Below are 23,351 nucleotides of genomic sequence, written 5' to 3'. Positions count from 1 at the left end.
GATTGTGTTTTTGCAGTGGAAGTTTCCAGTATTTTCAGTACATAGTGTAGGCCCTAACTGAATGTATAACCCTCTTGTAAAACAGCTGTATAAGTAGTTTTTCCACCAAGAAAGTTGCTGAACAGAGTTAAGTTCAGACTGGGGGCATTCTGACATGGGGAGAATTGAGACAAGCACAAGATAAATACGCAGGGTGGGTAGAGCCCAGCACAGCACAGAATGAATGTACTGACTGTTGGAAACATTGCCCTGCTCTGTCCGCAGAAAAGTACAAGGCAAACCTAAATACAAGAGGTTGGTAATTGACCTTCTATGGAAATGAATCCTAGCAACAGTCTGGAGGAGTGTGTGAGCCTGAGATGCTCAACCAATGAGAGCCATGAGAGCATCACCTGCATTGGGTTTAGGGCACAGAACAGAATTGATTTCACTGACTGGTGTGCAATTTCTCCCTTGCCAACAGGGGATGTGCGCGCAGTATTGCAGTAATGAATAAGCACTGCTGCTATCGCTGCCATCTTTGCCTAACTAGAAATCTTTGACTTTGAGAGTTTCTCACACAAGGGGAGAGGGTAAGAAAGTAAAGAGGCACAGAAAACTAAGGGAAACTGCTCTTCTTTATCTTATCTATAAAAATTGATACAATTGATGCTGTTGTGCATTTTTTTTAATTTTATTTTTAATTTTTTGCTAATGTCAGTTAGATTGTTTTAAAATATCCACACACCAAAATCTGACTACCAAGCAAATTTAATGAAAATGAAATGAAGGTGAGTTAGCGGAAAGCACAAGGCCATATTATATCAGGCTCCAGCAAATTTACAGGCAGTCACTGCACGAAGAGGTAGATCTGAGTTGCACATTATATGATTCCCACAAAGATTAAGGAAATCTGAAGCTTTCAATATATTTTTTTTTTATTCTTTTTTCATTTCATTTTTTAAACACCTGACCCAGACCCCAACCCTCACAGGAGCTGTAAAGACAACAGCATTAACCCGCAATGTAACTCTAATCCTAACCCTTACCCTGATTCTAAAATCGTCTCTAACTCCAAATGTAACAAGAAAAATGATGCTACAAGTTTGTAGCAAAAGGAGCCTTAACCCTGATCATAATCCAAAAAACAATCATTAAGGTAACAAGAATCTTTACCTTAGAAGTAATATTAATCGGAGCCCAGATGATGCCTGCATCCAATCAGAAGCATGCTTTGCATTATTTAAGAGTTGTATTTTTTCCAATGAACTCTCTCTATTATCACGTTTATAAAGTAACAGAGTCTGTTCTTTTTCTCCTGACACTGTGCCTTACTCCTGACATCCCCTGGAAATGACCCAGATAGGGCACCATCAAAGTAATGCTAATAGTAATGTCAATCCTAAGGGTATCTCTAGCCTCAGTGTTAATGGGACGCTAACAACAATCCCAACAGCCTTAAACATTCTGGTGGTGTGAAAGAGGTGCTGCCTTGCACATGCTGGGCAGTCCCATTGCCTGTTAAATGCAGGCGGCAGCGTAGAAACATGATGCCCGTGGTCAGAATGCCCTGTGGCAGATCCTGGCACCGGAGAACTGACCGGAGAACCATGAGAGAACTGACAACAAATCACTTGACATCAGAACCTGATCAGAATCAGAATCTGAGTTACTGGATCTACCACCTGTAGTGTATAATAGGTAGCCAATAAATGCTTTTCAACTGTGATGTATCTTTATTCTGCTCCATGCCAAACCTGTGACCAAAACCTCATAGGGGTTCACAAAGAACTCTGGCTCTGCCAGAGCCCCCATCCAGACCCTTCTTGAGTTACATTCACATCTAGTTTGGATCCTCTGTATTTCCTGTGGAATTCTAAGCACAGTTTTCTAACAGATTTCTCATAAGCAACCAAAGGCATTTCCAGTTAGCCTCAAAGTCCATCAGTTCTAGTGCTCATGAATGTTGTACCAGCACACTGTTTGTTTTCTTCTTCCACAGAGCCATCGTGTCACATTTTACTTCACATTAAATCATGGAGATGAAAAAAGAGTGTTCTTGTGGATTAACACAGGACTTAGCCCCAGGAAATACTGGTTCTATTCTCATCCTGGTCACATATGCAGCAAACACATCATAAGCCTCTTGATCTATCTGGAATCAAATTTGCTGGCAAAATGGCAAAGAACCCTGCAGGTCTCATTTCTCTATTTGTATCATGAAGCAATCATGGTATTCTAATCCCTTGGGGAATCTGAGGGTAGTCATTCACCCCAGTACCGAGATTACCCTTATACTTAGTAAGTGTTAGATAAGAATCAGGAGAGAAACACTAATCATACATGAGATAAACAAGTAGCAAATGGATTATAAGAGAGTAATCCTATGTACAGCATAGTCTAATAAAATTAACATTGGAGTGGTTGGAGATAGAGAGCCTTTGGGGATGAGAGCACTGGAAACAAAGAAATATTGTAGAGATTCCTTGGAGTTGAGAAATAAAACAAAACAAACTCAGTTTTTTTGTGACTTCTCCATTTTCCTACATGCAAAATTTAGGAAGTGATTGAATTATAAATGATAGAAGCAGAAAGAAAATTGGTCTGCCTCTGTGCCAGACTTCATTAAATATTGGCCATAGCAGTATATAAAGCCACAGAAAGGTAAAGTAAATGCAAAGCACTGAATGAGAGAAATGACGTTTTACCATATGCACCATCACAAGAAGTAATTTCCTGCCTTCAGGGGTAACGAGAGCAATGACATCTTGACTTTAGATGTTTCTGTCTATAAAGAAAAGTAGACCTGTGGAAGGAGGGAGAGATTTCCTGAAGCTGAGGATCAACCACTGTGAGACTGAGGGTGACTCTGTAGTGAAGGGATGTGGATCAGATCTGTGGGTGTCAGAAGCTCTCACAAGCTTGTCCAGTCAGCAGTGTAGTTCTTACTCTTTTTATTTTTATTTCCAGTACAATCCACTTGGAGAAGAGCAGGATTCACAGAGTTATCAAAGTTGGCCATTAGATTGGTTGTGCAAGGACATTTCATGAAGGCTACACGGAACTTGTCTCCTGCATTCTCTACAAGCCAAGGTGCTGTCCTGAAATGCAGAAATCCCTTCTATCAAAAGTGGAAGACATCAAATATTGATTCTTTTCCATATTAAAAGTAAAACACCATTTGATATCCTGGAGGAAAAGGAGAGTTCATAAGAAAATGCCAGTTCCTGCCTCCTGTTAAGATTTGAAGATAGGGAAGGACAGGTTCTCATTTCAGCCAGTGCCCATACCATTAAACCAATGATCAGTCTGTGTGTCTCCCTAGGCTTCCTTTCCAGAAGACAAACCTATGAAACAAAGAAACTTTCCTATTACCATATTTCATTAAAATATAACTTTCTGGAAGAAAAATAATCAAGAAATCACGTTTCTATCCATCAGAGCAGAACTGACTAATCGTGGAGGTGGAACCGAGAGCAGAAAAAGAATGTGTGGCCCTGTGCAAACCTGCTCCATCCTGCTCTGCTTTTGTGTGGTTCATCTTGGTTGAATACTTTTCATCTTGCAGTAGGTGTGACTTTAATTTATGGAAGACCTTATGAGAACTGGACTGGCTTCGGGGCTCATGGCATTTCCCCCAGCTAAAAGTAAATGTTTTCTGGGTTGTTTACTAATGCACTTGACTTGCTCCTATTGAGTAAAGGTGGGATCCCAGGATGCCCAGTTCATACAATGACTCCTTTGCTGAAGGCATTCTTGGCTAGTTAGAAGAAGAAGCTCACTGAGGGATGGGCAACTGCAAATCATCTGTGCCTTTAAGAAGTTCCCTTACTGACTGTGTTGCTAAATATCCTAATGGAAATCTCTTTTATTTGTATTTCTTTCTCCTTTCCCCTGTTAAAGATTTCATGGCTGCTCTCAGGTCACCTTGGAGCCTTTTGTACTCCAGGCTGAACAGCCCCAGCTCTTTCAGCCTGTCCTCATAGGAGAGGTGTTCCAGCCCTTGAATCAGTTCTATGGCATGTATCAGTGACCTGTCCATGCTCCAACAGGTCCATGTCTCTCCTGTACTGAGGACTCTGCATCTGGATGCAGTACTCCAGATGAGGCCTCATCAGCACAGAGTAGAGGGGCAGGATCGCCTCCTTTGCCCTGCTGGCCGTGCTTCTTTTGATGCAGCCCAGGATATGGTTAACTTTCTGTGCTGTGAGAGCACACTGCTGGCTCATGTTCAGCTTCCCACCAACAGGAACCCCAGGTATTTTTCGCCAGGACTTTGCTCAATCCTTTCAGGCATTTCCCTTCCACTGAAAGCTTGATCCAGGATCTTGCCTTGTTCATGTGCACGGTGCTTTCTCACTTCATTGTGTGCACGGTGATTTCCCAAATAAGTCCAGATTTGCAGCATTTCCTTTCCAAAAAGAACTGAAGGTGGGGAATAAAGTGGGGAGGAGATAGATAGATTCCAGCTGTATCTGCTGATCCATCTTTGCCTCATAGCAGGAAATAATCAAACACCTGTCTTAGTTCCTGGTGCTGTTCAAAGAGGAGCTCCTCATGAAAGATGAATTTCTTCCTCAAGTTCTATTGATCACAGTACCGGTCTGTTTATCAGTGTTCTGTTTTGGACCCATCACTATAAGAAAGATATTGAGGCCCTAAATCTTGTCCAGTGAAAGGCAACAAAGCAGTGAAGGATCTGGAGCAAAATTAAGCTGGGCAGTTCTTTTTTTTTTTTTTTTTGAGAACCAAAGCAATAATATTTTTATTTTGTTTATTTATTTATTGCTTACATCCCACTGAATGCAGCAAGAATATTCAGAAATATAAGTGTGAGGTGCCACTTCTCTCTTGCTGGTGCAAAAGCAGATCAAACCTCTGCACATCAGGAACAAAAAGAGACAGATTTTGCAGAGCACTCCATAGCTGGGACTGCAGGAGGGCTCAGCCTGCTGTGCATAGCAAAGTTTCTCTTGTGTGCCTTGTCTCACTGCAGCTTTAAGGAATTCCCGAGGGGAGCTGCAGGCATGTAGTTGTCCAGAGATTAATGACTTGAACAAGGCTTGTGAAGGGCTTGGAGAATATGCCCCACAAGGAGCAACGGAAGGAACTAGATAAATGTTGGGAGCAATATTCAAATTGAATTTCTAAGCGCCAATATAATATTACAAAGTCATTTTCGCTCTCCCTGCTAATGCTTGGGGACTCAGCCATACCAGGTCTATATGCACAGGTGGTATAAACATGCAGTTAGCATAACTAAATGGTAGCTGATATGCGTCTGAGATCAGTGCTTCCAGCTCAGAGCTTGCTGTGGCAGATGGACTTACTGACTTTCTGTCTTTGTTATCTCATGGATTTCACTGTACAATGGAATTTTATCTCTCACTATCTTGTTTATAAATAGGTGATAATTCTTCCACAGCTTCCAAGTGAGCTGTTAAAATAAATGGAGAGATTTCTTGTGACATATTTGGATTATCTTCTAATCTACAGGTCATATGCCTTCCCATTCTTGATTGGATAGAACAGCCAGCTCCTTTCGACTCCATATGAATATTCCCCCAAAACACACTTCTTGTGAGAGGTGGTAGAGGTGGGTGAAGCTCAGAAATAAAGGGAGTAACAGATTCTCCTTCAGGAACAGCAATAGTAGAGGCTACACGGTGCCTGGGTTAGTTCACTCAAGAAACTAACAACTATTCCCTCCATGTTGTTCTTCTGTGTTTGCTCTTATAAATGAAGCTTATCGTTCGTGCTTGCTTGTGGATTTGACCAGCTGCACTCTTAGATAGCTGAGAGAATTTCTATCAAAACACTATTTAAAAGCTCCAGTCATTCAAGGAACTTCAGGCTTAAGGTCTGGGATTTTAAAATACCTACATATAAATATATATGTTATATATGTTATAGTTATTTGACTATTTTCTGTATTTAGTTTACATAGCACCTGGTCAGGAAAAGTATAAAGTCCTCCCAGCTCCCAGTCTTAGCCACAAGTTACCTAGAAAAGACAAAGCTTTCATCCTCTGCCTTGAGGATTAGATATAAAGGATCCTGACACCCTGGGAGGTATATTCTTTTTCTGTCAGTGTTTTTTGCTTGTTTGTTTGTTTGTTTGTTTGCTTTGTGTGTGTATGTTTTTATTACTATTGTTCTGTTTTTCCTTGCTTACTATGGGAGCTGGAGAAAAGTACAAGGTATAAAACATCCCATCTACTCTAAAGCTTAATGCCCTTCTTAAATGGTTTAATATGTTCTGAATTGGTCAACAGGGAGAAGTGTTTGGAGGCTGAATGAATGTCTTGCATGTTGCTGTGTGTGCCCTTTATTGCTGTACACTGTAGTCTGTGTAAGGACTTGTTCTCCAAACCATCTGAATGTTTGTTTGCCATGATGCAGCAGCTGTCTCCTTTGTAAAGAAGGAAGCAAGAAAAAGACTACATTAAATTCATTCATTCTTAGCAGAAAGGAAACAAAGAAAAGAAAGAATTTTTAACCTGCTGTTAGCCATGTTTGTAAATAAAAAACCACTGTTTAGAAATACCTGGAAAGTAAGTACACCATTCTGGAAAGTCAAATAAATGTGGTGCAAAGCAAACTGTCTCTGGCTTTGCCAAATCAGGCCTTCATTAGCCAAAGGATCCCTCCCTTTTTCTCGTAGTGAGAAAGAAATTCCTTTTATGGTTCTACTATTTTCATTAGTTATTTTGGGAAGATTATCTCCAGTCCAGCAACTCAAAGGTTTTGGGATGTACCTCTGGTCCCAGTTCACCTTGCTGAACCTGTCAACAAAACTAACATCACCTGTCACAGAATGATAGAATCATGAGAGCTGGAAAAGACCACTTAGATCATCCAGCCCAATCATCAGTCCATCACCACCATGTCCACTAAGCCTCCTCTCCTCCTTCTTCACTGACCTTGGTGACTGCAGGGCTGTTTGTCTCACACCATTCTTGCTCATAGCTCTCACATATGCTATGCAGTGGTTTGAACCTTCCTTAACAAAGTTATCACAGAAGTGCCAGCAGCATCATCCCTTGACTCAGCTTTGGCCAGCACTTGAACTGGTTCTGTCTGACATGGGGCAACTACTGGCCTCTTCCTACAGAGAACAACACTGCAGCCTCTTTGCTTCCACAGTCCAGACATTAGACACACATGTGTAACCCCTTCCTTTCACTCCCAAAGTGCACGCACACACCGGTACCACAATGTCCTTGTGCAGCTCCAACACTCTGCACACCCCTGTGCACACACATATATGTGCATGCTCGTCCTTGCACACATACCCACTGACCTACACACACCTGAGCAACCCCACTGGTTTGGGCAAAGGACATCTGAACATCAAGACAGTAGTTTTGGTCTCTGAGTTTACACTTAGAGAAGTCTAATCTGGGACAACACAAGTCAGTGAATATTGGGCCAAATCCTTCTGTACTTAATTTTCTTCATCATAATTGTGAAGACGAATAAAACAACAGCACGTTTCTCATTGTTTTTAATGTTCTTTTATTTCTATTGTACAATAAAATTTACATATAAATATGTTCAATATAAATTTATTTTTCCCATGAAACACCTAGACATTTTATAGTTTGAATAAGAACTGCGTCTGCTTTGTGTTTCTTTCCCATTTACAAAACTCAGTGCTTTTAGGTTTATGCAAAATTGTTGAGGATGAGATCACATTGCTCTGCTTGGTTCATGCAATCTAACCTGGATACATATGACATAGGAACGTGGTCATCCAAGAAATTCTCAGGAATCAGTGAAGTAAGATTTAGGGTGATTAGGCCCTGGAACAGCCTCCCCAGATTAAGTAGTCACAGCACTGAGCTTGCCAGATTTCAGGAAGTATTTTGGACAGTGCTCTCAGACACAGGGTCTGATTTTTGGGTAGTCCTGTGTGGATCCAGGAGTTGTACTTGATGATCTTTTTGGGTTCCTTCCAAACTGGGATATTCTATGGTTCTATGGTGCTAAAAGTATGTTTAGTCAACAATGCAAACCATCTCTCATACTCTAATAACAGAGCATAAGATGATTCTGTCTGTATTAGGTGGGATGAACTCAGGATATATTCTGAAGTAGGAGCAGTGTTTGGTCATGTGTTATTTCACTCGGAAAATCTGGTAAGACCATACCATAATTCAGGGCAGACAGCAGGCCAAATCTTCACTGAGCTGAGAAGGTAGCAGGATCTTTGGCAGGTACAAGTGGAGTTCAGACACAGTATTCATGTGAATGAATCACCACATCTTTCTGTTTTGCAAAAGGTGATGTTGATCTCTTAAAAGAGGCCTACATATGCCACAAAGACTTCTGACCACATTTCTAGTGCTCCTACCAGGAAGTTTCAGAGAAAATATCAACTCGTTGTTCCTGTAACATTTCCTCTGAATCTTGTTGGATTTGATGAACTTTGCTGAATTCAAATCAGGGTTTCCAGGGGAACTCTGCCAGTTTTTCAGCAGTGCACCGTGACGTTCACAGCTCCGAGGCAAATCAGTTACATGGACTAACTGAGGACCAAGGATTCTTTTACTTCAGGGTCTCCAGCTCAGGAAGATGCCCTCTGTGATGACAGCTCTTGAAATGAAGAAAAGGGTCTGGGGCCATGAGCTGGCACTCAGGGTGGTATTTTTAGTGATTGGGTATATCCATAAACAGTTATTTTCTGCTCTTATCCAAGTTTCCTCAAGATGGACTTTCCCAAAATTTGATGAGGTGCCCTTAATCTGTCAACATCTGCTTATTCTATCTTCTTCTCTTTTTAAAAATGCCATATTTTAAAATGAACACTGGAAATTTTCTCTTCTAAGCATTTCTTCTTCCAACACCCCATCCCGTTGACTGAGCATGAGCGTGCCTTTAGTCACTTGGAAAGACAGGACTCATCCTTTGCTGTTGAGGAGAGAGTGGCTCGGAGCTCGTGCTGCTGCCGGGTGCCTGGGACTGGAGGCCTGACTCCAAGTCCCCCTCCAAGAGGCTCGGCTGCTCCTCAGTGACAGTGACTTCGTCCTGCTTGGAGGTGCCGCTGTTGGGGCACTCGGGTTGTGTTTGGTCTGGGCTGCTCTGCAAAGGCACCAGGCCACAGTCCAGGCTGGTGACTGTGTTTTCTGGCAGGCTCAGATCAGCCCCTTCAGCAGAGCTGGGAGAAATGAGTGCCTGAACAATGACCTCCTGCTCTCCGTCGCTGCTGGCACACGGGAGGCTCTCATTTGAATTGCAGCAACTTGTGCTTCCCATGAGGTCTCTGTTGATGGAAGCACTCTCTGAGCAATCAGCACTTGACCTGGCTCTTCTGGGTTCACAAGAGCTCGATTCACCTAGGAAGGAGTGGATACACAGGGGTTAGCATCCAACTTCCTCTGCCCATGGAGGCAAAGGCTTCAGAGAAAGCCTTTTTCATCCTTTGGGAAAACAGGGGTCAGCTGAAGATGTCAGGTATGGGCTTGAACGCCAGAAGGAGGTACAAGCCCACTGAAAGCATGAATTCTACCCATGTTGCTGACAAGCAGTGCTTTGAAAGCTGGATTTGCACCCTTACCTGCCAGGACCACGCGTTCTGCTTTGGAAGGCTCCCTGGCACTGCTCTGCAATTGGTGTTTGGCCATATGGGATCGTTTGCGCAGGCAGAAACAGGAACACCAACTGCCAGCAGGTGATTCCTTCCTCTTGCCGGGAGAACATGGTCTGCAGAGAAAACAGAGCAGTCGTGGTGCAGGGTGAGGGAAGAGCTGCACCGAGCCCTTGCCAGCAGTTCCCTACTCCTGGCACTGCCTGCTTACTGCTGAAACACAGCTTAGAAACGCGCTCTGTTTCAAACAGCAGAGGATGCTTCCATTCCTACAGCTCAGCCCTCAAGTCCTGCTGGCTACATTCCTCTCAACCGTGTCAAGCAAGATGCGGAGCATGTGAGCAAAGGCTCAGCAGCAGGACAGGAGCTGGCAGGCGTAACTGCTTTCTGAGAAAATGGTGCAGCCATAAGGGAAGCTCAAAAGCATCTCTGACTCTTACGTTAACACCTCCTTGGCCTCAGCTCACTGCCATCTTTAATTTCTAGTGCCAGCAAGTCCGACCAACAGCTCTGCTTACAGGAGAAGCGCAATTGGTTTCAGGTGCGTGGCCCTGAAATCTGGAAAACCCCAGTGTTTCCAGGTACAGGCAGCACAGGCCAGGATAGACACCAGCGTAGCTTTCTGCATCTTGTGACTGCCTGCCCAACCAGGAAGGAAAGGCACCTTGTGTGGCTGAACTGAGCCCATAGTGCAACTGTTTTTTAGTTGAGTGCTTGGAGATATAATGGACAAAAAATAAACCAATAGAAATCACCTGAACAATGATGATAGGGGCTGGAAAGGGAATTCCTCTTTCTTTACCTTTCAGATGGAAAATCAATGATTGCGTTGAAGTTCCTCAGTACAGCTGCAGGCCCTTCCTCCACTTGTATCTTGCTGCTCCGTGTTGCTACAGGAGAGCTGCTCTGGCCTCTCCTCTCAGCCTGTGCCTCCTGCAGTGTGAGCAGCTTTGTGGATGGAGACACCCACACAGACTTGGGCCCAGGCAGAGAACTGTGCCCTGCAAGGGAAAACCACAGGTGAGATGGAGGAGGAAGCAGCAGCACAGCCATCCCAGTTCTGCATTTCTCTCAGTCTTGCTTATCCGAGACACTGGAAGAAGAGGAGCTCAAAATAACCGTGTGCTCAGAGGTATGCTCGTGGCAAAGGACACAGCCACAATTAAGAGCAGCTCACTGTATCAAAAACAGGCAAACAAAAATCATAGAAAAACTAGGGGTCTGGGATTTCAGAAAGCTTTGCTGCCACATTTCAATCAAGCTTCAACTGCTTGCAAAAAATCTTAACAGCAGTGATGGTTTTCTCCATGTAAGGTTTGTGTTTGGACACACTAAGGATCCAGGAATGGGGCACCATATTCTAATCTAAGCCCAGAAGCCTGCTGTCTCCTCAACAGTAATAGAATATTCAAAGGTCTTGGAGAAGCCCTGGATTGGATGAAGCTGTCAGATCAAGATCAAGCTAATGGAGGAAGATGCTCACCTACTCCCTCTCCCATGGCTGGTGTGGATTTGGAGCAGAAGATGACATCTGTGTGGCTGATGAGTAATTCCACAACAGCTGACTGTATCTGCAGCTCCATGCAAGCAGCTTTTCATGCGCAGGAAGATTGGCTCTGCTGGGATCTGAAGAAAAGGCAGATCTTACAAGTCATTTCCCCGAGGTCACTTCCCCAAGTCTGAATTTCTGTAGCCAAAAACTGTCAAGCTGGGCTCTGGAGACTTCCGCAGTGGGCAAACAGCGATGCCACTGATGTGATGCCACTAATTCTCCTGGATGATCAGAGACACAGCAGTCCCAGCTAAACAAGTGAGTAGAAACTGTCATCTAGAAATTGTGCACCTGGGTTGGGGGACAGCAGAACTAAGCATCGTGTTGAAATGGAAGAAGAAGTTTACCTTAAGAGGTTTGGAGCCCACACTATCGCTAAGTTCTTAGCATGCATGTTTATCACCGAGCAGATCCCTGCCAGAGAAATCAAGTGTCTTATTAAGTCCCATGGGGACAGTGCACTGGTGGTCAGCACTGAGGCAGACTTGATGCCTTCCAAGAGGCATCTGGGGAACACAGAAACACAGAATGACCCGGGTTGGAAGGGACCTCAAGGATAATGAAGCTCCACTCCCCCTGCCTGGCAGGGCCACCTATCTTCCACATTTATTAGACCAGGCTGTCCAGGGCCACATCTAACCTGGCCTTGGACACCTCTACGGATGGGGGATCCACAATGTCCCTGGGCAGCCTGTTCCAGGACCTCAGCACTCTCCTAGTAAAGAACTTTCCCCTAACATCCAACGTTAATCTTCCCTCTTTCAACATAAAACCATTTCCTCTTGAACTGATATTATCGGCCCTTTCAAAGAGTTAACACCCCTCCTGATTATACACACAGCCCGTGCCATCAAGGCCAAGCGGTGCAAGCACTGGGCAGCTTTACAGCCTGATTGCACAGTGCAGCTCCTCGCAGCAGGCATTCGTCTCCAAGTCCACTTTGCTATTAACCCCATTCTACCAATAGCAGGAGAACAGCAAAGGAAAAGGAATTCTCACAACCATTGTGAATAGCTTAAATAAGCACCTCCTGGCACCACCACAAGTGCCATCAGTGAGAGGCAGGATGTGGCAAAGACGTGACTCATGGGGCTAACAGAAAGAAGACCTCAGAGCTGGGGCACTGCTACAACCACTAACCAGGATGGCCAGGGAACTGGTACGTGTCATTTCCAAGACATTGCCCTGAGCTTATAGAGATCCTGGCATACAGCTGCTCGGTCAGCAGAGGGTTCAGGAGCTCCCTGAAATACATCTTACACAGGGAGCTCACGCTGTGAATGTCTTGGACGCTGAGCTCAGGAACCTGCTCCATATTGAATTCATGGCTGCAGAGAAGGACACAGAATTGGGCAGAGGGCTTTGAGGAAGATGAAAACAAGTCCAAAGCCACACAAAATACAGTCAAGAAAAGGAAGGACTTCTGCAGAGCCTTCCATACGGTCTCACATCACAGTTAGAAGCAGGAGAGCTCTTGTGGCACAAAGCTTGGAGCTGGAGAAATCAAGGCTGCCTCTAAGATAGTGCTTGCTAAAAGACTTGTGCTCTAGACACCTCACACCTTCAGTGTTCTTCTTTGGACATATCCCAGGATTTCGGTGTCCTTCTTGCAGTGAGGGGCCAAGAACTGAACACAGAACTCAAGGTGAGGACTCACCAGTGCCAAGTACAGGGGGATGATCGATTCCCTGCTCCTGCTGACTCCAACCTTCTGCATTCCAGTTCCAATCTAAACCATTCCTGCTGTGGTAGTACTTGAATCCTCATTTGGGGCTGGACCTCAACAGGTCAACACATCAGAAATAACACAATGTGCATCTTGAAGACGTGTCTCAAAGCCCAGAAAATCCAACTCTCTGACCTTGGCACAACTCACCAACCAAGAGCCAGGCCTTGACAACTTGGCTGATCTGAGCACATAGGAGGGGGCCAGACAGTGGACCAGAAGTGTCCATTTCCACTGAAGCTCCTTGTAGAGAACAGCACCAATCAGCAGGCGTGAATCAATTCATTCACAGGCTTCACAATGAGTCTGTTTCTTTATAAAAGAAACCCACATCGATTCCTAATCAAAAAAGGGAGGAGTTAATATGGACCAAAGAAGTTTCTGTTCCTACGCTTCATCCCTCACCCCAACTTCCCTTGCCCCATCCCCAACTCCTGGATGATGCCCACAAGCTTAAAGGCAGGTCTCAAACCCACAGGGCTCCGTTCACAATACTCCATCAGAATGGATGTTACACTTCTTCTATACACTCAAACAGACTGAGCAGTGGTATCTCAGTCACTTAAAACACACAGAAGCATCCAAACCCAGAGCACACACATCCCTTCCTGTGGTACTGCAGCCCACAGCTCACCTTCACACCTCTGTTGATTCCTGGTGTTTTACACACATGCAGCCTCGCTACGGTTCCATGGGTGTCACACAAGACCTGCAGGACCTCTTTCTCCGCAAACCCCACCTGTTGGGTGTTTCCTGTTGGCACTGAACATGAACAAATCTACCGCTGAGCAACAGGACGTGAGACAAACAGCAGAAAACAACCAACCTGCAGAACTAACTCGTTTGGGTTGGCCCAGATGTTAGCATGCTCCCTTTCCATGGCCCAGGCCAAGCTTGATGAGCTGCTCCTCGTTTGCAGAGGGGGAGAACGCTGCAGATGGGATGTGGTGGCTATGCACACATCATGCCTTTCTCTTGCTTTTCCTCTCTCCATCTTCCATTAGCAAACAGCATCTATAAGCTTTCCTTCCTGAAAAAATCACTGGTTAAAAACGAATTGGTAAGCTTGCTTTTAAAACTGCCTTCTTTATGCAGCTTGATGCTTTAAAGCAGAAGCTCACCTAGCAATGGTGGGTCAAGTACAATTTGCCCTTGGTCAATCCATGCTGACTATTCCTGAAGATTCTTCCTCTTTAAAGCTCTGTGTACATCCAACCTAACTCCAAAATCTTATCAACTGTGCCTTATCACTTTCCATTGCGTTTTAAAATCCTCACTGACTCCTTTACTTGTTCCCTTGCTTGCTATTTCTGTGCAAACCAAACACTGGAGTTAGGGTTCTTGTAAAATGAACCATGGCCTACAGGTAGAAGGCACCAAAATTTATGCTTAACATACTTTGCTCAATCTGTATCTTACTTCGGTCAAGGTTTACTAGATACTGAAGTATGGAGTAAGCACTATATACAATGAGAAGTAAATTTCTGGATTAAGTGCTATATTTTTTCTGTAAGAAACTAGCACTACATCTTTACACACCTGCTTTGTTCTCTGAGTATTTAGATCAAGCGGAGATTCTTCAAACACTGAAGCTACATCAGAAAATTCCATGGATCCAAACACATCTGGCACATGGCTGCAGTCTGGCACATCTTCATTATGTCAGAGCCTTTTCAGACTGAAAAGAAATGTGCCATTGAGATTCTTTTGCAGAATTAAAAGAAAGATTGCATCAAAAGATTTCATCACTAAAATCTAAATAAGATTGCTTTGCAAGTTCCAAACTATGGCTAAGAGCTAATGCAGGTCCACAAGCCAGCAGCAAAAACTTTTATATTATGTTCTTAATACTGTAATTTTGGATTTGACGTTCATATCAAGAGCAGAAGGGAAATTACTCTTAGAGCTCAAGTCATCTTTCACAGCCTGTGTCAACAAGAGCAGCACCTCATAGCCTTTGGTTTGAAGACCCGGACCACAAGCTAGCTAATGATTTTACACAGAATTCCAGAGTTCAAGTCATTGTTTCTATTAGGGCTGCAATTCTACTGAAAGCCTTCAAGTTCATCACACTGAATTATCACTGGCACCACACATAACTCCACGTTACATATGTGATCACAAGCAACCTGGCAACTTCAGACAATTCCAAAGCACTCCACGTGCACTTTGCTACTAAAGTACAGAAAAAGGAATTAACATCAGAAATAGCTGCAGTCAAAACCATCTAAGAATCCAAGTCTCCAGGAAACAAGGAAAGCAAATCCTCTCCAGGACTGTCTTCTAAAAGGAAACAGATCAGAAAGGTGAGATCTTTCCCCCTTTGATCACCCACTCATGTAATGTCCATGTCATTTCTAAGTATGCTGCCCAGACCAAGACTGAGGATGCTTCAGAAGAAGACCTTCCCTGCTAAGCCAAACAGAACAAGTAAGGTACCAAAATATGTAGAGCCAAACATGGAAAGGTGCTCTAAGAAGGTAAGCATCACAAGAGACCAACAGGAATGCTTACACAATCCAAACAATGCACAATGTCTGTTCCACAAGCTGCCAAGAGGAATGTGTGCAGTACTCACAGCGCACCATGTACACTGCTTACTGCAGTCAAACTACTTCGTAGGACCAGCCCAACTTACTGAAACATTTTAATGAACAGACCGAACTGTATGGAACTAGGAGGACAAGTGGTGAGAGACCACAGGCTGAATGCAAGCCAGCAGTGTGCTCTGACAGAAAAGAAGTACAACAAGATCATCAGCTGCATTAAAAAGCAGCACAACCAGACCACGACAAGTCATTCCTGCTTCAACACTCACTGGACCACATCTACAATACTGTATCTGGTTTTTGGCCAGGAAGGATAACAACCTGAAGCAAGTTCTGGGGATGACCTCCAGCCTGTGCAGGGGGCTGAAGCTCCCACTCAGAGAAGAGAAGCTGGGGAGAATGATCTTTGTTCAGAGTGCCTTCCAGTAGCCTTAGATAGAGGGATTTCATAAGATGCCTAGGAAAATGCTCGTGCTGTAATGATTTGCTTTACTGAGAGATACCAGCAGCTTACAAAATGCCAAGCTCTAACCTATTGGTGAGGAAATATTCAAGCCTTCCAGTACCTAACCTGTGCTTCAAGACTTCAGTGACAGAAAATCCATTGGATGGGGCCAGAGGAATGCATCTCACCCCATACCCTCTGTACAGCCACCATTTGTTTAAAGGATCACTCTTCCTTGAGGCACAAAACTAGAGCAGGTTACACAACAGACTGACACCACAAGGGCTTCTCTCTAGATACAAACTGCAGCAAAGAGCATCACAAAAATGGGAAACCAACACTCAGATCAGATCTGTGTCTCTGCTCCGCTCATTAAGAGCATCATGTTTTACTCCCCTTTCAGAGGAAGATACTTCTTCAAGGATAACAAAATCCAGCTCAGCTACACAACACAGTACCAAATAGCAATAATTATCTAACATTTCCTGTAGGGAAAGAATCCTAAGCACAAGTTATTCTCTGAGTTTCAGCTGGAACTGAATTATTTTCTTCAGTGTCTGATTTAATACTACGTTTTCATTCTAGAGAAACAATGGAGATAGCGCAGTGATGCTTACAGTTGCTGCCAGGCAGCGTTGTACAGAGCCACAGTCAATCTCAGCTGAGAGCCCAAGGAAGTGAGAAGGAACAGAACTAGGACAGCTGACTTAAACTGGCCAAAGGATATTCCATACTATATGACATATTGTGGAAGGAGTTTTGAAGGGGGTAGAACTTCATGTCAATCTCTTCCACTACTAGGAGGCTAACTGGACACTGATTGGTAGGTGGTGAGCAATTGCTTTTGCATTCATCATAACTATTATCCTTTATCTCAGTAAATAATTCTATCAATTCACTCAACCCATTAGTTCTACTTTGTGTTACTTCTCCCGCCTTAAGTTCTCTCCTGCAATCCACTGGAATGGAGTGGAGTACTGTAACTTTCTCTCCCAACAGAAAAATAAAAACACATTCATTATTATTTATGGAAGACTGACTACAGTTCAGGCTCACTGGTTTGAGGTCTCTAGGCATAACCCTGACTGTGAACATAAGCAATTGCTGAAACAATATGTCAAAAAAAGACTGGAGCTTCCTCTTCCAAAAGGTGGTCCTTAGAAACAATGCAATCAAACAGCTTCCCTGTAAGATAAGGTTATCTGAAAATGCATTTAGAGAGTATCAGAGAAAGATAAGTAAGAAAGACAGCACAGAAAGCAGAAACTATTTCTTACCTCTATGACTATAAATATTTCTTTGATGTCTCTCTTACGTGATCCAATGGGCAAACATGTTGATGACTTCAGTTCTTCATGGCATCAATTTCTGTTTTAGCATGAGGCAAGTCATCCTTAAGAGACCATAAAAGCAAGCGATGAAATCGCTAACTACTGTGACATACCAGGTACCACATCTGACTGCTGTGGAACAGAACAAGCACATACGGGACAGTACACAATTCAACATCAACTCAGCAATGACTGACATCACTCCCATAGAAATTCTGAAACAGAGCTGTGAAAAATGAAAAGTAAAACATTCAGCATTTTCATTGGCATTTTGGTAAAGTTGCTGTAATAATGTAACAATAATGTAATGTAATGTAATAACGTAATAACTTCCTCCATTTTACAGCCAGAGAATACTGCCCTCTGAACAACCAGCAACAAGATTTGTGGTGCTCTGTTAAACTTTTTCCAGCTCTACAGCATCTTTCAAAAGGCAATGGGACCAGTAGGCTGCATTCGTATGTACCATCCCACCTGCCCCCGTGTTCTTGAGAACTCCACAACTCCAACAGAAGATATTATCATATTTAAATGCCTTTTGGCTTACCCCTACAGAAACTTTCTCCATGATTTTTAGTGCAACTTTTTCACCAGTAAGAAGATGCCGCCCGAGTTTTACCTTGGCAAAACCACCTACAAATCAAAACACAGATGCTTAAAGTTGAGTGTGAATTCTTCTCTAATATAATATTACAATTTCCAACTGGTTTAAAAAACGAATTTCAAATTTATACAAATGAAACCTGACTTAGAGAACTTACAAGAGCTGTTAATCTATTCTCACATTAATTCTAGAGTGGTGAGACAGACTGTTAGGCGTGCTGTTTCTGTACAAAGATGACACTTACCCGTTCCAACTGTTTCATGGAATTCCTAGTACTTGAGAATTTCCTCGTAGTCACTGACAGACATCCTGAATGTGCAAGAACTGAAGATCCTCCAAGCACGTGCAATGAGGAAGTGCCAGCAGTGTTCACATCCTACTTAGGACATATTCTTAGAGGCAGAAGGGACACTCGTGGCAGATCCAGCAATGCTCATCTTCTCACCAACGTGCATCCCCCTCTCACCCAGCAACAACAAAACACAGTGCATGAAGCTGGCTTCACTTAGGTTAACAATATGGAACATCCCTCAGGGCTTTGTGCCACAGAGCAGTAGCAGGGCTGGACTACAGCTTGAGGAAGCAGTGGAAGCCTTTCCCTGTATGGTTACAGTGTCCCTGCACGCACCCCACAGCCAGAGCGTTGCAAGCTGAGCTGTCTTGCTGTTTCTTGTACTCATCCCAATCTCTGCGAATGAAAACTCAGAATTCAGTCAAGGCGTTGATTGAGCACGAGCGTGCCTTTATTCAATAGGAAAAAGGAGGGGGTGTGAGGTCTGGAGGAAAGATGGGACTCATTCTCTGTTGTCTGACGAGAGTGTCTCAGAAGTCGTGCTGTTGCCCGGAGCCTGGGACTCTTGGCCTGATTCTACCTCCCCCTCCAAGATGTTTGGCTTCTCCTCTGTAATGCTGACCTGAGCCTGCATGGTTGTGCTGCTGTCGGGGCACTCGTGCTGTGCTTGGGCTGGGCTGTCCTCGAAAGGCACTTGGTTCAGGCTGGTGCCTGAGGAGTCTGGCAGGCTCAGGTCAGCAGCTTCAGCAGGTATGGGATGAACGAGAGCTTCAACGATGATGGCATTCTTCTCTTTATAACTGATGTTATACGGAAGGCTTTCATCTGAACTGCAGCATCCTGTGCTTAGTAACAGTTCTTCATTGATGGAATCACAGGAAGCTGCATCGTAACATGCCCGGTGTCTTGGAGATATACAAAGGCTCGGGTCACAAAGGAAGGAGTAGATGCACAGCAGTTAGTGTCAAAGTTTCACAAGATGAATCATGAAACAGGTTCTTGACATTTGGCTATGCAGTGATGGTGGGCAGAAGCAAATAGGCTTCTAGCAACAGTGTCACTGCCTTGAAAGTGATCCTCGTGCAGGTCCAGCTCTTGTGTTGACAAGAGACTCATTTGGGAAAGACAGGAGTCAACTGAAGATGTCAGGCACAGGCTTGAATGCCAGAAGGATGTACAAGCCCACTGAAAGCATGAATTCTACCTGTGTTGCTGACAAGCAGTGATTTGAAAGCTGGATTTGCATGCTTACCTGCCAGGACCAAGACTTCAGCTTCAGAGGGCTCCCTGGCACTGCTCTGCAGTTGGCGTTTGGCCACAGGGGAAGGTTTGCCCAGGCAGAAGCAGGAACGCCAACTGCAAGCTGCTGACTCTGCCCTCTTACTGGGAGAACTCATTCTGCAGAGAAAACAGAGCATGCTGTCAGTCATGGTGCAGGGTGAGGGAAGAGCTGCACCGAACCCTTGCCAATAGTTGCCTGTTCCTGGCAATGCCTGGTTTCTGCTGAAACACAGCTTAGAAAAGCGCTCTGTTTCAAACAGCAAAGGATGCTTCCATTCCTACAGCTCAGCCCTCAAGTCCTGTTGGCTAAATACCTCTCAACGATGTCAAGCAGGGACATGGATCCCGAGAATGTTGGAGGCTCCGGCTGCTTCGCTCTCCTGGGGCGGGCCTTCAACGGGCAACGAAGGCAGGAGATGAACTTGCCCCGTTTCTTTGGCTCTGTGCAACAAAACAAAGAAACAAGTTCATTTCAGGCTTGGCTCGGTTGGACGAGGCCAAGTGCAACGCATTCAACAGAACACGTAACAACAGAAAGCATGTTCCCAACAAGGACACACAAGAACGGATTTTCCCCATCCCTGGAGGTGCCCAAGGAGCTTAATGCAGTTCTCTTTCTAAGCTTGCTCAACTCGGGCATTAATGAACCCCCTGAAAGCCACCTTCAGACCCCATTTTACTAACCCGCATTGTCAAATGTAAAATACGCACCTGGCTTTGGCAATGAATGTAGGATGGACTCGGGCAGTTTTCCCCTGATGAGTTCCACGCACTCACCAGGGAAAAAACCAACCTGTAATAAGAACAAAAAGACAGGTGGGCATTAGCCCAAGCCCAGAGCCAAAGGGAAGGTCCTCTGACACCGACACAGGGCAACTGTTTGCATCCAGAAGCCATCCTGTGCAGGCAGAGCAGCTCCAACCGGAGATTCCCGACTCTACTGAAGCTGTGCTCTCTAGTCAAAAATGTGTGCCTACCTCAAAGCCACGCTTGCTTCTCCACCAGGGGCTCATCTCCTTTGGTGGCATATCAACAATGCACACGATGTCTCCAACCTGCAAAAGATTGAAACATCAATCCCAGCTTCAGCACAGCTAAAACAAAAGCCTTCTTCTACGACACAAAATATGAGAGTATTCCCGAGGCGTTCACACTCTATACTACTCTCTGTGCACAACAACAAGGAACGCCTGGAACTGCTTACCTCCAGAGAGAGCTCATCCGGCCCCTGGGCGACGTGGCTCCTAATAACATGGGCTGCCGCAATCGCTGGTACGTTTAAAGATGACATAGCACGCACCAGCTGCGGCTTCCGCATGTTATCAGCCTGCAAAACAGAGCACAGGCCGTGGTCAGGAGATGAGGACAAATCAGGAGGATTTCAAGGTGAGGAGCACATCTGCAGAGAAAGCTGCAGCAAATGCGCTCTATCCTTATCAGGAGTACTTCAGAAGGAGCTGCACGTCTCATCACAGTTATTTCCCTTCCTGGTGTGCATTGCCAGGCCATGCAAAGATGCATCTCTCTCTACCCAGACTCATCAGCAATGGCACTGGCGCAGACAGCTGGCCAGGCCCTTTTTGGCCCATTCTTTCCTGCAGGAGAGTACATCTGCAGCTCCTTCTAATGGTTCAACACAGGGAACAAAGACCGGCCAGAGCTTCATACTGTACCTCCGTCGCCGCCACCTCAGGCTCACGGCTGATCTCACTGCACGCAGCACCCATAACAGCAAGCGTGAAGAGCTGGAACAGAGCAGAAACACACTTCTGTTTTCTCTATTCACACAGCACAGTATGGACAGACTTCTTCAGAACTACATTCACATACCATGTGGCAAAACCATGTGGGGGGACAAATCATGGCACGTACCTGGCAGTGAGATCACCTCAAGCTATCTGCAGCAGTTGTCGCTTTGCTCGGATGGAATGAGAGCAAAAGCTGCACCGAGGCAGTGGGCGGAGGGTGAGGAGAGGAGAGAGAAAGAGCAGGTCAGTGAGCAGGGCTAAGACATCCATGGAATAACACACACAGCACAACCGTCCCATCCACTTGCTGCAAGACATGCTGAGTCTCAGGCTACGTGATGCCTGTCCGCCCAGCAACTTTACAATGCTTCCACTACTGAGCAAAGACAATGGAAGAAGCACGGGACAGGAGCCAACTTTACTGATACCCCCTTTGGAACGTGTGTACCAGGGGAAAATTATGTCTGATGGTCAAGAGTAAGCAATACGGTGCTGTGAGCTCCGACAGCCAGCAGTTCTCAACACCTCACTGCCCACCCATCCATCCCACGCCAGCTCAGCTTACCTACAAGCTGCTGCGCACGACGGTGAGAAGAAAAAGGCAATAACTGCCAACACCAACTGCCAACACCAACTGCCAACACCAACTGCCAACACCAACTGCCAACACCAACTGCCAACACCAACTGCCAACACCAACTGCCAACACCAACTGCCAACACCAACTGCCAACACCAACTGCCAACACCAACTGCCAACACCAACTGCCAACACCAACTGCCAACACCAACTGCCAACACCAACTGCCAACACCAACTGCCAACACCAACTGCCAACACCAACTGCCAACACCAACTGCCAACACCAACTGCCAACACCAACTGCCAACACCAACTGCCAACACCAACTGCCAACACCAACTGCCAACACCAACTGCCAACACCAACTGCCAACACCAACTGCCAACACCAACTGCCAACACCAACTGCCAACACCAACTGCCAACACCAACTGCCAACACCAACTGCCAACACCAACTGCCAACACCAACTGCCAACACCAACTGCCAACACCAACTGCCAACACCAACTGCCAACACCAACTGCCAACACCAACTGCCAACACCAACTGCCAACACCAACTGCCAACACCAACTGCCAACACCAACTGCCAACACCAACTGCCAACACCAACTGCCAACACCAACTGCCAACACCAACTGCCAACACCAACTGCCAACACCAACTGCCAACACCAACTGCCAACACCAACTGCCAACACCAACTGCCAACACCAACTGCCAACACCAACTGCCAACACCAACTGCCAACACCAACTGCCAACACCAACTGCCAACACCAACTGCCAACACCAACTGCCAACACCAACTGCCAACACCAACTGCCAACACCAACTGCCAACACCAACTGCCAACACCAACTGCCAACACCAACTGCCAACACCAACTGCCAACACCAACTGCCAACACCAACTGCCAACACCAACTGCCAACACCAACTGCCAACACCAACTGCCAACACCAACTGCCAACACCAACTGCCAACACCAACTGCCAACACCAACTGCCAACACCAACTGCCAACACCAACTGCCAACACCAACTGCCAACACCAACTGCCAACACCAACTGCCAACACCAACTGCCAACACCAACTGCCAACACCAACTGCCAACACCAACTGCCAACACCAACTGCCAACACCAACTGCCAACACCAACTGCCAACACCAACTGCCAACACCAACTGCCAACACCAACTGCCAACACCAACTGCCAACACCAACTGCCAACACCAACTGCCAACACCAACTGCCAACACCAACTGCCAACACCAACTGCCAACACCAACTGCCAACACCAACTGCCAACACCAACTGCCAACACCAACTGCCAACACCAACTGCCAACACCAACTGCCAACACCAACTGCCAACACCAACTGCCAACACCAACTGCCAACACCAACTGCCAACACCAACTGCCAACACCAACTGCCAACACCAACTGCCAACACCAACTGCCAACACCAACTGCCAACACCAACTGCCAACACCAACTGCCAACACCAACTGCCAACACCAACTGCCAACACCAACTGCCAACACCAACTGCCAACACCAACTGCCAACACCAACTGCCAACACCAACTGCCAACACCAACTGCCAACACCAACTGCCAACACCAACTGCCAACACCAACTGCCAACACCAACTGCCAACACCAACTGCCAACA

At 45.4% G+C, this 23,351-nt stretch overlaps 1 protein-coding gene and 1 long non-coding RNA gene across 6 annotated transcripts; both read right to left on the bottom strand.

The window, feature by feature from the left end:
• Positions 1–7,480: 7,480 nt before the first annotated feature.
• Positions 7,481–14,582, bottom strand: LOC146756155 (rho GTPase-activating protein 32-like). 5 transcript variants are annotated; one of them, XM_085524891.1, is made up of 6 exons: positions 13,481–14,582; positions 12,778–13,185; positions 11,052–11,534; positions 10,371–10,569; positions 9,539–9,684; positions 7,481–9,317 (listed from the first exon to the last, which is right to left on the bottom strand). In XM_085524891.1, the coding sequence occupies exons 3-6, from the start codon at positions 11,149–11,151 to the stop codon at positions 8,860–8,862; spliced, it is 903 nt and encodes a 300-aa protein (XP_085381017.1). In that variant the 5' UTR covers positions 11,152–11,534; positions 12,778–13,185; positions 13,481–14,582; the 3' UTR covers positions 7,481–8,859. The 5 variants fall into 5 exon arrangements, with proteins under 5 accessions (XP_085381017.1, XP_085381018.1, XP_085381020.1 ...); XM_085524892.1 differs by having other exon boundaries at positions 11,052–11,411; XM_085524894.1 differs by having other exon boundaries at positions 11,052–11,341.
• A 5,080-nt stretch (positions 14,583–19,662) lies between these two features.
• LOC146756154 (uncharacterized) lies at positions 19,663–20,132 on the bottom strand. The gene is made up of 2 exons (XR_014937628.1): positions 20,060–20,132; positions 19,663–19,789 (listed from the first exon to the last, which is right to left on the bottom strand). It is a non-coding gene; the product is annotated as an uncharacterized LOC146756154 (long non-coding RNA).
• Between the last annotated feature and the right edge of the window lie 3,219 nt (positions 20,133–23,351).

The sequence above is a fragment of the Coturnix japonica genome, chromosome 28 (assembly GCF_054131305.1).
Source record: "Coturnix japonica strain WE chromosome 28, WE-NBRP24, whole genome shotgun sequence".
Classification (NCBI taxonomy): Eukaryota; Metazoa; Chordata; class Aves; order Galliformes; family Phasianidae; genus Coturnix; species Coturnix japonica.
This window is presented reverse-complemented; position numbering and strand designations above follow the sequence as displayed.

What these genes read in the sequence shown, in the direction of transcription:
- LOC146756155 (XM_085524891.1), bottom strand. Translation starts at nt 11,151, where the DNA reads ATGGAGCTGCAGATACAGTCAGCTGTTGTGGAATTACTCATCAGCCAC. An exon ending in AGCCATGGGAGAGGGAGTAG is followed by an intron (nt 10,570 to 11,051) that starts GTGAGCATCTTC and finishes TTTCCCTTGCAG; the next exon opens with GGCACAGTTCTCTGCCTGGG. An exon ending in AGAACGCGTGGTCCTGGCAG is followed by an intron (nt 9,318 to 9,538) that starts GTAAGGGTGCAA and finishes ACTCCTTCCTAG; the next exon opens with GTGAATCGAGCTCTTGTGAA.